The 15,053-nt window shown below is 30.9% G+C and overlaps 2 protein-coding genes across 2 annotated transcripts in view; one reads left to right on the top strand and one right to left on the bottom strand.

The window, feature by feature from the left end:
• Window positions 1–3,490, top strand: part of LOC106070941 (zinc transporter zipt-7.2-like) — a 5,318-nt gene extending 1,828 nt beyond the window's left edge. Inside the window, exons 2-3 of the mRNA XM_056039799.1 lie at window positions 564–790; window positions 1,714–3,490. Of these exons, the coding sequence (XP_055895774.1) occupies window positions 564–790; window positions 1,714–1,965 (479 nt within the window). The 3' untranslated portion in view covers window positions 1,966–3,490. The remainder of the gene's footprint in view (window positions 1–563; window positions 791–1,713) is intronic.
• A 1,607-nt stretch (window positions 3,491–5,097) lies between these two features.
• On the bottom strand, window positions 5,098–14,794 carry LOC106064139 (eukaryotic translation initiation factor 3 subunit G-like). The gene is made up of 10 exons (XM_056039804.1): window positions 14,662–14,794; window positions 14,512–14,558; window positions 11,822–11,910; window positions 11,646–11,705; window positions 11,394–11,498; window positions 8,705–8,833; window positions 8,454–8,610; window positions 7,458–7,591; window positions 6,695–6,801; window positions 5,098–5,578 (listed from the first exon to the last, which is right to left on the bottom strand). Exons 1-10 carry the CDS (start codon window positions 14,673–14,675, stop codon window positions 5,560–5,562), a joined length of 861 nt encoding a protein of 286 aa, XP_055895779.1. The 5' UTR covers window positions 14,676–14,794; the 3' UTR covers window positions 5,098–5,559.
• Window positions 14,795–15,053: the final 259 nt, after the last annotated feature.

Raw genomic sequence — 15,053 nt, 5'->3', positions numbered from 1 at the left:
TCAGTGCAGAGCTAAGCACACATAAAGATACGGCTAAAGGTTTCCATCAAAGAATCTGGAATTACATCTCTTAACTTGAAAAAAAAAATTAATATTCTTGGAATGAGCTTTGAGATTCTCTCTATATAGCTTACTATAGGTAATAGCATGCAAAGAACTTAAGCCAACCAAAAAGAATCAGTTGTTTAAGTTTCCTCGATTTATGTGCATAAAAAAATAAATATACATTTATAATATTATAAAATATTGTAATATCCTCTAAAGGAAGCAACTCAACACCAAGGGAATAATGACAAACAAGTTTGATAACATAGATAGATCCCAAAACAAGGCAAATATGTACAGCCATCAATCATTGCACTTCCTCTTCCTCTTCATTTAGTCTCCATATAGTACGCTGGTGCACAGCCATAAAGCCACTTCAGAACATTGTTATTACAATATGCTATTTAAAATTAGGCTCATAATTTATATGTTCTTAGAAGGCAGTTGAGAAGCAGAATTGAGTTTATTTTCTTTTTATTCATGTTGTTTAGTTTTAATTTTTGTCCTATTTTTTTCAGGAGCCTCTGTGCCAGTTAAAAAAGGATCAGATATTAAAGTTGCAGGATACTTAAATTTGGCTGCTGACTTTGCTCACAACTTTACAGATGGCCTGGCCATAGGTGCATCATTTTTAGCAGGACAAAACATTGGCATTATAACCACAGCAACTATTTTCCTGCATGAGATTCCTCATGAAATTGGTGACTTCGCTATTCTTGTCCAGTCTGGATGTAGCAAAAGAAAGGTAAATGTTTTGATTGTTATTAACCTGTTATGCACATATATATAGAGAGAAGTAGAATTTCTTTTTGGTTATTTCTTATTATCAGTAATTTTTATGTAATAATTGTAAAATTCTACATGGTCCCAGATTTATAAAATTCATTTTTATCGGCCTTTGCTTAGTTTCTGTCTATCCTTCTATTTGTCATATATGCTTTTTAAAATGCTATACCTCTGTAATATTAAAGATATGTGCAATAGTTACTTTTTTTTTATATTTGTAAATCAGTGTAAACAATTCTAACTTAAAAAAAAGGTAAAAAATTACTACTACTAAACTAATTGAATCTATATCAAATAATTAATTTAATAAAAAAAACCACCTAATTTGAAATATATATTATATACCTTTGAGAGTATCTATCTGCTACTTATGGTTTACCAAAAACTTGCATTTTTGTTTTTAAAAAAACTATGTTCCTCTCAATGTGCTTATTTATATACATAAAACAAAATAAAATAAACAGGAGGTTTATGTTATTTAATAGTTCTGTGTTAACTACCTATCAAAATAGCAGGCAGTACCTATTCAATATATACAACAATCCTGCTTGTGCTGGTGGTATTAGGGTAGGCTTCAAACAGTACCATTGGATTAGGTATAGAGGAAGATAGGATTGTGGTAATTGATAAGTTTGTAGTGATAGTTTCTAATATCCTCACATGAATGTTACTCAAATGTACGTTTAGTTCTTTATATTAGGAATTACTGATGTAATATAATGTTAAACAAGGAAACTGGAAATTCCTTTAGTTACCGTGTTTTAAAATGTTTGCTTTTTAAAAAATTTCTGGTACTTTTTAAAAATGAAATTATTAATTAAAAAGATTTGTGCTATTTTAAGTAATAAATAATTGTTATTTTTATCTTGTCCTCTTGACTAGGCCATGCTTCTACAACTGACAACTGCAGTGGGAGCCATGCTAGGCACACTTTGCAGCTTATCAATGGAGGGTATTGGTGAAGCCGCCACTGCTTGGATTCTTCCATTCACTGCTGGAGGGTTTATATACATAGCAACTGTTTCAGTAATTCCTGAACTTTTGGAAGACACCAAGATTGTCCAGAGTATAACGGAGATCATAGCCTTGCTTGTAGGAGTCTACATGATGGTTATTATAGCAGATTATGAATAGTTTCTTTTCTCTGCCATCAGTTGTTCTTGTTAGAAACAGTACAATCATACCAACACTTTATTAGTTGATGAAAATAAGAGATTCGAGCTTTAAGTTGATATTTCGCTCATTTTGTATTGAGAGTTCTTTTCATTCCACCACGGTTGTAATCAGCATCTCAATTAAGTGAAATGACTTTGCCTCCCTTTGTAGGCACACTGAAGTAGTATATGTTACTAGGTGCAGTGTCTGTATATATTGGAGTCATTTAAATTTATACTCTCTTAATTCACCAACACAGTAGAACAAAGTGGCTGCAATGTACATTGAACATCACTTGAACATTGTGATATGTTATACTACTGTTTGGATACAGTTTTGTTACAGTTAAGCATTATCTTTACTGCTTCAGGTGCACAGTGTGATTGAAATTTTAAAATGTTTGGTGAATTATATGCTGTGTTTACGCTATTATGATGGAATTAATTTCAGTTTCTGTAACAAAGTGATACATGATATAAAATTGAGATGTTTTAAAAAGTGCACATTCTTTTTTTTTGTCTATTGTGTTCACTATTTTGTCATAAATACATACATTTAGGTTCTATCTATTACTACAGTTGTATAACATGCTTTTGATTCTATTTGTAACTTAAGTCTTACAGATTCTATCACTACTATTTTATTATTAATTGTTAATTATTTGAAAGAACTTGGATAAATCTTTAAATCTTCAGTTATCCACTACAAATGGTTAAGTCTAATAAGAATAGAGAAAAATAAAAGTCAAATGGCAATTAAGGAGTTTGGTATTTATTGAAGTAGTTCATTATAATTGCTTGTTATTTATAACAGTTTTAATTAATTTTTTTTTCTGTGATTTCTGTGTACTAATTGTTGTTAATTTTTAAAATTCTTTGTTGTTTCCTGTGGGTACAGTCTGCGGTGGAGGTTTTTATGACATGTTTATTTTTTCTCTCATTCAAATCAATTTATAATATTAAAGGAAAAATTTGCAAATTTTGTTTGCTTTTATGTACCAGCAATTTGATGACATTGCTGATGCTGACCTTGAGTCTTGATTTAATTGTGTGTAACTTAAAGGTAAAGATTCTAAGTTGAGTGTATTTTTAAATGTTCATTAACTTCAATGTTATACAAGATAAACTGGTCAGCATTATTGACTGGTTTTATATATATTATATACAGTCAAGAACAACATTTTTTAGAAACTAAAGTTGGAACAAGTAGATAAATAAGTAGATAAATAAGACATTTTCTTTTTAATGCCTACTTTGTGTGACAATAAATTTGTTTGCATTTAACCGTTGTAAGATTAACAAAAGATATTTAGATTTACCTGTCTGCAGGTCAGAAAAGTCCCAGTAATAAAGTATAACTATCACATTGATCTTTTTAAATACTTTTTTTTGTGTTTTTTGCTTTATGTGTATTTAATATTTATATTAGCCGTTTATTTGTTGTTTTTTCTAAAATAACTTTCAGTATGAACAAAACTAATTAAAACTTGAGCTGTCACTGTCAATATTGTGTTGAACTTTTTGTGTACCATTACCCATTTGTGTAGTCTACTTCCATATAAGGTTATTACCAAATAATAAGCTAAGTAGTGGTAATCAAACCTTCAGTACAAAAATAATATTTAACATTTTGTAGCTTGGTGCTTAATTTTAAATCCCATCACCAAATTAATGCTTACAAACATAGAAAATATTCCTTGATGTTCCTTCAAAATTGTACATTAAAAGAGACACGTCCACAATTTTTTTTCACAATGATGAAGATAATGTGTAAACGTATGTAATATATTAACTCAAATATCTTAACAAATGGCAGAACAAGTACTTGATGGGAATAACACAGAAAATTTATTATAAACATATGGGATATTTTAGTGAAAATGGTTTTCATGTTGTAGTGATTATAATTTTAGTGATACAAACTGCATGTTGCCAGTCCCTGTGTGAAGAAAATGCAGAATAACAGTTCCATTAGAGAAAATGGAATTAGTTCACTGCACAAACTTGAAGCAGCCGCAATAGTGTCTTGAAATAACTTTTGTCTTTAATAAAAATCTTCAATTGTTAACCATGAGCAACATGTCTTAGTCTTTACTAGTATCTAGTAAAAACAAAAGTAGGTACTGGATTTATCTATTTTGCTTTGCATACTATTAGTAAAAAAATGTTTTCTTGAAAAAAGCCTTTTCAGAGAGCATTTAGTTGGTAAAGTATATGAAAGATGTTGAGGTTAAAAGCTTAGTAATGCAAAAAAAAAACACTGTATTCCATCCAATACTAATGCCAGTATATGAAAATGGGTTAATCTTATGAAACAAAAGTTATTGTGCTAAATTAAGCAAATTCAGATATTAAATAAAATTTGAATAACATCTTACACAGTAAACCAGTGGATCTTAACCATTTGAGAACTTTGCTGTTTTTTATTTTTTTACTGTGTCAAATATCACAACAAAAACAAAATGCCCCAACTACAGACTGTATGCCTGTGATGCATTGTTACCTGGCCCCTAGAGACTTCTGCCTACATTAGGTAATGAAGCTGTCAATGGTTGGTTCCCTAGACTGGACATTTAATTTTGTTTGTTTGTGGTGATGCTCCTAGTGAGAAAGGTCCCCAACGGAAAAAAAAAAGTTGATCTCCGCTGCACTGTCAGATCAACAAAGAGATAGACAATATGACCATTGATTACTATTGCATTACAATCATTTGCAGTTTTTTTAAACATTTATACCATTTATGCTAGCTGAAAAGTTCTATTATATCTACTGACAAGCAAATTTATCTGTTCTTGTGGCCCCAAATTTTTTGTTTTGTTGAAAGTAAAGATCAACTGCTTTTACTAGAGCATCCAAATGAGGCCTCATATCCCAAATAAGAATCCTATTGTTTTTAACAAGGAGGGACAGGTGTGTGTGCACATTGAGATCAAACACTTCATGCCTTTTCCCTCCACTATTTAAATTACCTAACTAAAGCAACAGATATGTGCTTAAGTTGAATGATGTCTACCTACTTACAGTTTGAAGTTTGTTGCATAAAGTATATGGACAATTAACATTAGATTTCCCTTGCAACTGCTAGAAGAATGAATCAGACACAAAAAGAACACAGGTTTCACCAAAGTTTTAATACATTGCATCAATGAGCAAGCCACAAACTTTATGATGAACTTTTATTAATTGATAATTAAAAACCAAAAAATACCCCATCATTAAAAGTAAGGAAAAAGATTTATTATTGTTTTTTTTTTTACCTAATTCTATAAGAATATTTATAAGAGAATTATCAAGTAAAATAAAAAAGTTTTTTATTTTTGTAGTTTATACATAATAAAAAAATTATATAATTTACAACTATTACTGATTTTAAATAAATAGTGGTGTTTTTTTTTAATATTATATATATAAAGTTAGTTAGTCCAAACTAACATAGCCTCTAAAAAATGTAGGTATTTGACCATTTTTTTCTTTTTACAACAAATGTAGAAGTAAAATTAATGTTCCACCCTATCCCACCCTTCACTTCAAATTATATAAATACAGAATCAACAAACAGTACGTCAAGGAGTCACTATTGCTGAGTAGAAGGCCTGAGGAAGGAAAAAAAAAAAGGAAATTTAAAAATAACATTTAAGTTAATCACAGACAATAATTATACAGTTTAACATGACATGAAATATTTCTACATCAGCAACTTTCTTTGATTAAACCCAACTACATGACAATGAATATCTCTAGACCAGCAAATCTCTTTGATTCAACCCAACTTCACGAAATTTAATAACTTCAAGCTTACAGTTTTATTTTTAAACTGTCTCAAATCTAATTTCTTTTGTTTTTATATGGTGCACAATATGATTAAAAAATAAATAAATAAATACACTTGTATTTTAGAGTTTTTATGTTGAGTTGGAGGTTTACTATGAATAAGAGATGTAGGAGTTAATATGTCATAAAGTTTCGTAACTCCTAAAATTAGGCACCTCATGCATGGAAAGATTATTTTCGTTGCTAATCTACATTTTTTCAATAGTTTTGTTTTTGTTCTGCTATCATATCATAGTTTATTTTCATGACTAATGCAATCAGGTAGTTTATTAAATTAAGAACATAAGTGGAACAACGATTGATGTATGATCAGAGTTATTGTTACATGATTACAGACTGGATATATTGAAGAACAAAGAAATACTAAAATTTCTGTTTTTCAATGCAAAAGAATTCAGCTTTCACAAACGCTTGAAAAGAGACAAATCTATTTATTACATCTCTTCAAAAATAGACTAAACCTATTAGTAGGCTATTAGCTCAAAATAACCTGTTAACATGGGGAGAGAACTTAATAAGTGTTCAGTAATTTATATCTACTACAAGAGAATGGATCTATAATTTCCATCAACTGATCTTTTCCTTTTAAAAAACATGAATTTGCAAAGCATTTTGTAAATAGATAATTGACCAATGTTTCTAAAATACTATTCTTTTCTTTAAAATTATAAAATTTCTTAATTATTTTTTTTTCTCCCATCAGTTCAATGTTCCCTTATGTTTTAATGTTTGGTAAGGTGAACCATTTTTTAAGTGAAATAAGCCTATGCTCTTTACCCCTCCCCCACCCTTTTTTTGTTACAGTGTCCAAGTGAATTAAATTATTTGAAGAGAAATGAAGGTCCTATTGTATACCGAGATATACTAGTTCCACTTACTTAGCCCATTCTACGTTGAGGATAAGATGATCATAGCCAAAACCAGAAACACCTTGAATAGCTCTGGATGCATCTTCTCGCCGATGGAAATTGATAAATGCGAAACCCTGTAAAGTAATAAATAATTGTAAAATATTATATATATATTTATATTGCCGGTACTCAGTGATTAGGTGCTGGTACTCAGTAGTTGATTGCCTAACTTTTAAGTACTAAAAATTAATAATATACATTAAAATACAAGAAAAGTAACATTTTCTTTCAAAAAGGTGCAGGTATGCAGTAGCGGTGTGTACCATCATACAAAAAAAAAGCCCTGTATATATATGATATACATAGTGGTTAAGAAACATAAGTTAATGAAATGTTATTGCAAGCTTTTGTATTTAGGCAATCATACTCTAGCCTTATTGTGTATTGTATAAACTAACAAAATGCACTGCAAATTAAATTTAATCTATTCTAGAAAGCCTTGTAATTTTTGGGAAACATGCTGTAAAAAACTGTCAACTGAATGATGTAGTCAATCAGGGTAAGCATGAGTCAGTAAAAGGCCAAATTTGTGATCTATATTTTTTTTAACCCTAAATAGCAAGTTTTTCATGTTAAGTTTGTAGTAATTAGTAGTAACTATAAAATTAATCATAAATTAATTATAAGACAAATTCATAGTAGATGATGGATACCCCCCCCCCCCCCCTAAGACATTTTAATATAAACATATACAAATAAGTTGAAAATGCAATGAACAAAGTAACTATACCTTTGATTGACCAGTATTCTTATCCTTTGCCAGATATATCCTAGATATAGGACCAAAAGGCCTAAAGAGTTCCTGTAAATCTGACTCTCTTGTATCTTCTGATAAATTTGTAACTCTGATGGTTGCAGCTTCATCTGAATACAACATGATTATACATTTCATTACTAAAATATCACTACAAAGCTTGCCCATTTAACCATTGTAACTTACCAATAGGTAACTTGAACAGACAGTGAATTCAGGTAGTTTTATAATAGCATCTTTTAATTATTGACTTTTAGAATTAGAAAAAAATAAACATCTTAGAGATGTAATTAATTTGAATATGGAAGCATAAAAAAAAAAAAGATGAGTCATGGTCTATTGAAATAAATGAATTTCTTGGCCTAATGATGGCAGTGTGTTTGGTTTCAGAGCATTATTTTATCTTCCTATTTAATGGCATCTTTCACATGTCAATTCAATGACAATGGGATAATTTCTAATAATATGAAATCCTAAAGAAGAATGTTTTGAATAACCTAACTGCATCCATGATATAGGATCTAGCCTGTTTCCCTGTGCAACAGCAAAGTATCCTGCCAACCCAGTGGTTGGTCTGACTTCAAATATTTTATGAATTAAACTAAGCATTTATAATTAATTTTTTGGGAAATGTTTCTGAACTACTACAATGTATAGTAATTATATGTGATTGCAAGCTGACTGCATATGACATAATCTTTTTTTTTTGAGTCTGTTGATTATAGCACAGTTATTATAGTTGTCTTTTATATAGGCACATACCGGTACACACCTTCTAAAATATTTACAAATACTTTTTCAATATGTAGAAAATATTTTGTAAAACAAGTTTAGAGACTAGCTAAACCAAAAATGATAATGAAACTATTTGGGTACTACTTGAGGGGGCCTGTATGGTCAACAAGTACTCCAGTTAATATAATTGTTCAGTGCATACAAATGTAAAAGATATTAATGTGGTGTCAAGCATACCTCCTTTTCTCTGATTGGACATAGTCTCTCCCCTGCCCTTGTTGGCACCCTCTCTTAAAGTAGGAGGAATATATTTTCCACCAGCAGGTTTGTTGGGTGCAGGAGATGATGAAACTGGAGCAATATCTGGCTTTTTGGCACCTTCTTCCAGTTTTTCCTAAACAGAGCAAAATAGAATTCAAAAAAGAATTATACAATTTGAATTAGTTTCAAAACAGTTTTAATATTCAAGTAGCCAAAACTACATTTACCTGTAAGGGTTGTAATGTGTCTTTGTATGGACATTTGGTAGTCCAATGGTCCCCTTTACAAATACGACACTGTACAATCTTTTGTTTTGTCAGTTTACTCAAAGGATCTTCTTCTTCTGGTACAGGGGTCTGGTAAAAAAGTGAATGACAATTAATTTAAAAAAAAAATATTTATGGTGGAGCAAATGTAATAACTTTGTGATACATTTGTATACTTAAACTGCAAGACCAACTATAGTTAAGACAGAGGATTCCCAAGAAGCAAGAGTAAAGCAAGTAAATTATGATCATTAAAACCCGGGCGTGGTTAGTCACTAGGCTGTAGCTCTTGACAGGCTAGTCCAACTAAAGGATTGGAGGTCTATTATATTTTACATAACTTAAAATAAAAATTGAACAAGCTTCTTTTTAAACCAAGAAAAAACGTGTCCTTTCTTTCACTTTAAAACTACAATAACAAACATCCAGGGTTCATAGCCAATTTCATGAATGATTTTCCAGGTATTTTCGAGGTTTTCAAGGTAGAGTTTTAGATATTCAAGGTATGCATCGCACCATAGCAAGCAATATATATGTATATATATTTACATACTTATGACATAAATATGTAAAAAGAACAATATGTATATATATAAATATTAAATTAAAAAACCCTCATTAAAATGTATGCTGATAAGTTGAAATACCTCCAAAAAAAAAAAAAAGAATTAATCTCTAGTGTTTCCTAAGCATTTAAATGCAACTTTTTAATACATTAGAAAACACACACAAGCTTGCACTACAGAAGAATAACTTTTTTAAAATATGAGATGTAATTCAGCTAAAACTGTTGCAATCTGAAGTTGGAAATTTTCTTAAATTGATTTGTAAAAATAATATTTCATTCTTACTATAGCAGTTGACTTGCTTTCCACCAGTTTTAAGTAAATTAAAACCAAAATAACTCTACAGGCTTTCTACAGCTGTGTGCGAAATATTTTCGTTAAATCTACAGTAGATCTAGACTCTAATTTAAGTCACTAAATTCGCGGACTTTTCACGGCTGTGAGAGAATTATCTTCACTCTATTCTATTGGATTAGCGTAAATTAAGTCTAGATCTAAGTCTAAGTCACTAAATTCGCCGACTTTTTTTCGAATTATCTTCACTGAATCACCGTAAATCTAGTCCCTAAAATTCGCGGACTTTTCACGGCTGTGTGCGAATCATCTTCACTGAATCTACCGTAAATCTAGAGTCAAGATCTAAGTCACTAACTTCGCGGACTTTTTTCGAATTATTTTCATTGGATCTACCGTAAATCTAGATCTAGAGTCTAGATCTAAGTCACTAACTTCGCTTCTACAGTCTGATCTAATTAAGTCACTAAATTGGCGGACTTTTCACGGCTGTGTGCGAATTATCTTCACTGAATCTATCGTAGATCTAGACTCTATAGATTCTAACTCAATGTCACTAAACTTCGCGGACTTTTAACGGATGTGAGAGAATTATCTTCACTAGATTCTATTGATTTATCGTAAATCTAGAATATTTCTACAGCAATCTAGACATTAGATGTATCTGTATCTAGATCCTTAAATTAACTAAAATTCACGGAGTTTTCAGGTTAAGCGCGAATTATCGTCACTAGATCTAACTAAGATCTAAATCTAGATACTATTTCTAGCTAGATGAGAAGGATGGATCGTGAGAAGATTCAAAAGTAAAGTACCGGTAGCAATTATACTTAAACACTGAATCATAATCTCCAAATACAAAATCTAATAAAATACTCAGAAAGACACAAAGATAAGATGATATATGGACCTTCCACGCGAAGTCACTCTTACTGTTACAATAAGAAGATTTTCGGCGAGGGAGGGCCCGGAGGGGTGTAGCCTTCACATTAGGCTGCTAATTGCTCTAGTTATAGACAATAGTCACTACAGACTAGATCTAGCGCGTCATCAGTCGTAACAGTGAAAGGAAAATAGTGCTAAGTGAAATGCTTGCTTGAGCCAAGGTCGTTTTCAATCACGAGGTCGCCCTTCACAAGTGGGTGAAAGGCGGTGTAGACGCGTCGTCACTGGTCAGCTCAATGTAACCGGGAAAAAAACGAAAATAAACACCATGTATCGGGAGGGAAAGAACTCAAGGTCCAGTTTTAAAATTCAAGGTTTTTTCCCCGTTTTTTACGAAATTCAAGGCTTTTTCAAGGCCTTGAATTTAATATGAAATTCAAGGTGTTTTCCAGGTTTTCAAGGTGGCTACGAACCCTGAACATCATTTTGTCTCTCATAATATTCAACTCTAAGATGACTGTTTACACCTTATTTAAACCTAAATGGTCTTACTCATGGCTAAACCAGAATCTATTCAGCCAATATGAACAAGAATACACATTCCAAAAACACCAGGTGCTTTCATTTGGTATTAAAAAGGCTTGAAGGATAACTGGTATGATCACTTTAGAAAACTCACAATTGCACAAGAGTAGTGATGTACTGGCTCAGTAGCTACTGATTACACACAAGTAAAGTTATACTACCAGGAAGTGTACATTTCTCTAGGCTAATGGCTCAACTCACTTAAGAGAACTAATTCAATAATACAAAGCTGCATGTTAAAATTGTTAAGTCCTTTTAAAAAAAAAATATGTGAGTGGTTTAAACTTTAAAGAAGAAAATTCAGCACAAGAAATAAATACCTCTTTGTTCTGAACAAACTGCATAAAAACTTCTTCTGTCATAATAGTGTTGGAAGGATTAGGCCCTGGTGGGTCATTAGCTGCAGCACCATACTTTTTCCACATCTAGAAGTAAATATTGAAAACAAGGGATAAATAAACACTGTGTTGTGTTAAATTCTGTCATAGAATTTTTTTTTTTTTTTACAGAAGTGTCAAGTAAAACACACATATATATATTGACTAAGAAACAACAACAACTGATGCACTTACTTTTCTCTGAGCTATAGATTTAGAAAGTTTAACTGTTTCAATCTTGTACGTTTTGATAGTCTGTTTAACAAACAAAAAACAGTATAATTTAAACAACATAAGAATCTCTTATTACAATAACAATACTGTCTACACCATTAGTTCAACTGAACAAGTCAAAGCACAACACTGTTTACCTTAATAACTTTCCCATCTTCATTTCTATACTCTGTAATTGTTTTGATTCCCCTCTTTTCATCAAATTCTTCTGTTGGAGGAGGAAGACCTGAAAAAAAAAAAAAAAATGTATACATTCTAGTTGGACAAAGAATAGTAACTAAAAAAAAAAAAACCCAATGAAAATACACACACACAAAAGTGTACCATTCAACACAATTGATTGTTCATAATGATAATACAATATTCTTGTGATTTTATCTATTGAATAGATCTAGATTCAAATAAGATTCTATAGTTAACTATAGATTCTACTTTTTAGATCTTAGTATAATTATTAATTTTTTAATAATCTAGATTTTCTAGAACTTATTATAATATTAACTCAATAAAGAGAGGCATAGCTCTATCTTTTTTAGAATATATAAATCTAGAATCTGAATTTGTAATCTAATCAGTCTTCTAATCAAGTCTAAATTATTAATGAATCTTACCTCTAAACTCTAATGAGACTATTGTAACTAAATAATAGTAAATAAAGACAAAATTGATTGAACTGAAGTCTTTAGTTATTAATCTAGGTACTAACAGTCTAACTAGATAGTTACTATATAATCTAGAATCATATCAGTAACAGTCTAATCTAGTCTAGATGTCATTGTCACAGTGAGTAGTAGTAGTAGTAGACTCTAGGCTCAGTACATCTAGATATGCCTAGATCTAGAATGACTAGAATGTACTTCTAAATCTAATCTAGTCTAGATATCAGCTTTAAGTCTTTATTTTAGATATAAAATAAATTTATATTGACTTTATCCATCTTTAAAGTTTAAGATTCTCTAGTAGTACTAGATCTAGTAGTGAGTGTAGTCTCTATATATAATATAGATATTATACATATGCGATGACTTTGACTAGATCTAAGTAGACCTATTTCACACAGTTACAGTACGATATCATATATCATAGCTATAGAGAGAATCTATACTATGTGACAGTATGTCTAAGTCTATGTGACAAGGTGAGAGTCAGACACTTCAGACAGAGGTGAATTCATAATGATGACAATTTCAGTGACACTGGATGGCTGCCTGGTCGTGCGGCTTGCGCGCTGAACTGTCGTTCGGATTTATCGACGGTCCAAACCCTGCCCGCTCCCATCCCCCGTCGTCCTGCGGGAGGTTTGGACTAGGAAGTAAACTATCTTTAACTCTGAAGGAACATCCGAAACATGTAAAACTTTTTACAAACAAATATTTTCACAGTGACACTCAATTAGACAGTCATCTGAGGGTTGAGTTTTAGTCAGTGAAGTTTTGTTTCAACTTTCATTTTATATTAGTATATTACTTTATTAGTAAGATAAAAAATCATTAAAAATAAAACAGATAAGATTTAGGTAATCATTCGACAGTTGGGTCCCTGGCCAGTGAGGTCAATAATTTGGCATCTGTCTATCAGTACGCCGATGAACTGGTGTGACCTGCAGCGCGCGCCTCTCTCTTTCTCCTCTTGTTTAGCCCAAAAAAGTATGGTGTTCTGCACTGATAATTTATGTCAAAACCTTTTTTATGTATATCTAAAGAAGCTGATAGGCCGAAATAGCTGTACAAGCACATCAATCAAATAGTCATCGTAAATATGAAATTAATAGCCTACTGTGAAAATCTTACCTTAGCGTGCGGTTTTAGAACGTATTACCAGCGAAAGTCAAGAAAACATTTTATATTTGTTTATTTATTTTTATTAAAAAAATCAATTAGTCAAAAGTTGTATTTATGTTACTACAAATGTTATAAATGTCTCTAAGAGTAGTTCAAACTTTGTATATATACATATTTTGAAATATGGCCAAAATAGAACACCATACTTTTTATAACCAGTCACTGACAAAAAAAAACAACAAAAAACACCCATAAAATACTTTTCGTGAAAAAAAAAGAGCTAAAAACAATAACATTAATTTGAAATACACAACAAACATTAGATATAGATAATATAGATCCATATAATAATCCTACATTATATTGTGGACCCAGATTATGATTATATGCCCTAATACCATGTACCCGGTAGAAACCTAGATCTAACTTTAACTACACACTGTGAGGCTAGACAGGATGCTGCTACTTGCGTAGCATTCTTCAAAGGGGACCCAACCGTCAAATGATTACCAAGATTTAAACTGACTAAAGACAAGGTGGGGATGTGTCTAAACTTTAAGTCTAAATGGTAAAGATGATACTATGATAATGATGTAACTTACTTAACTATGATTATTAATATTATTATGATTATGATAGATTCTAGATTAGATATCTATCATCTAAGATTAGTTAGATAAATCTAGATCTAGACTAGATTGCCTAGATGATCTATCTTCTAAATTAAAATCTAAATCTAGTAATTCTAGTAACTTAATAAGTTAATTCTAGTCTAGATTCTAGATCTGGTTTCAATTTAATAATTTAGGCGTGCCGTTTAAATTTAGCTTTTTTGTTGGCTTGTCCCACACTGTTCAGATTCAATCATTCATGATTCAAACTGTTGGAAATATTCATTATATTGGAATGCATGATCATCGATGTGTGATTTATGTTGGGAGACTCTCACTACTCTCAGACTCATGAGACTGGAGTCACTGAGTGACTGACATCACTGACTGACTCAGTGAAGTCAGTGTCAGTGACTGAGAATACAGAATACTCACCCTCGTCACCTTGGTCGACCTGTTCGGCCCAACTTTTTCCGCTAGTCCTATGAGCAAAATACAAAATATCAGACATATTTTAAATTTCAAAACAATTTAAATGATAGCAGAGTCTATTTAAAACATTGTCATAAAAAATATTGCACTTACATCGTGTCCAACATGGATAATCACTAGATAGCTAGATTATTAGAAAATAGTCTAGTGTTGTACTTCCGGTTTAATACTTTTAATGCAACACAGATCAAATTGTAAATTTGTTGATCTATTATGTTGCCTAGAACAAAAAAGTTTGCAAATAAAATCACTGACCCCAAGATCATTTTTTTTATATGGTAATTATTTTTAGCAATATTTCTCTTAAGACCTACATCTAGACTTCAATTATATTTATTTTAATTGTATTGCATTAACATAGTTAAACTTATTAAATGTATAAAAGTATTTTTTTTTAAATTTAAGTAGTTTAGTAGAGTTTTTTTTAATGAATAATTAACCAACAATTTGATCTATCAATATGCTTTTAAAGTCTGACTTTTTAC

Source organism: Biomphalaria glabrata, chromosome 9, assembly GCF_947242115.1.
Source record: "Biomphalaria glabrata chromosome 9, xgBioGlab47.1, whole genome shotgun sequence".
Taxonomy (NCBI): Eukaryota; Metazoa; Mollusca; class Gastropoda; family Planorbidae; genus Biomphalaria; species Biomphalaria glabrata.
Note: the sequence above shows the minus strand (reverse complement) of the source record. Positions and strands in the feature narration are given on the sequence as shown.

Excerpts from the sequence above, each read along its gene's own strand:
- LOC106064139 (XM_056039804.1), bottom strand. Across the intron at positions 11,911-14,511 it reads GGTCGACCAAGGTGACGAGG|GTCTTCCTCCTCCAACAGAA; the intron begins GTGAGTATTCTG and ends TTTTTTTTTCAG. Across the intron at positions 8,834-11,393 it reads AGTTTGTTCAGAACAAAGAG|ACCCCTGTACCAGAAGAAGA; the intron begins GTATTTATTTCT and ends CTTTTTTACCAG.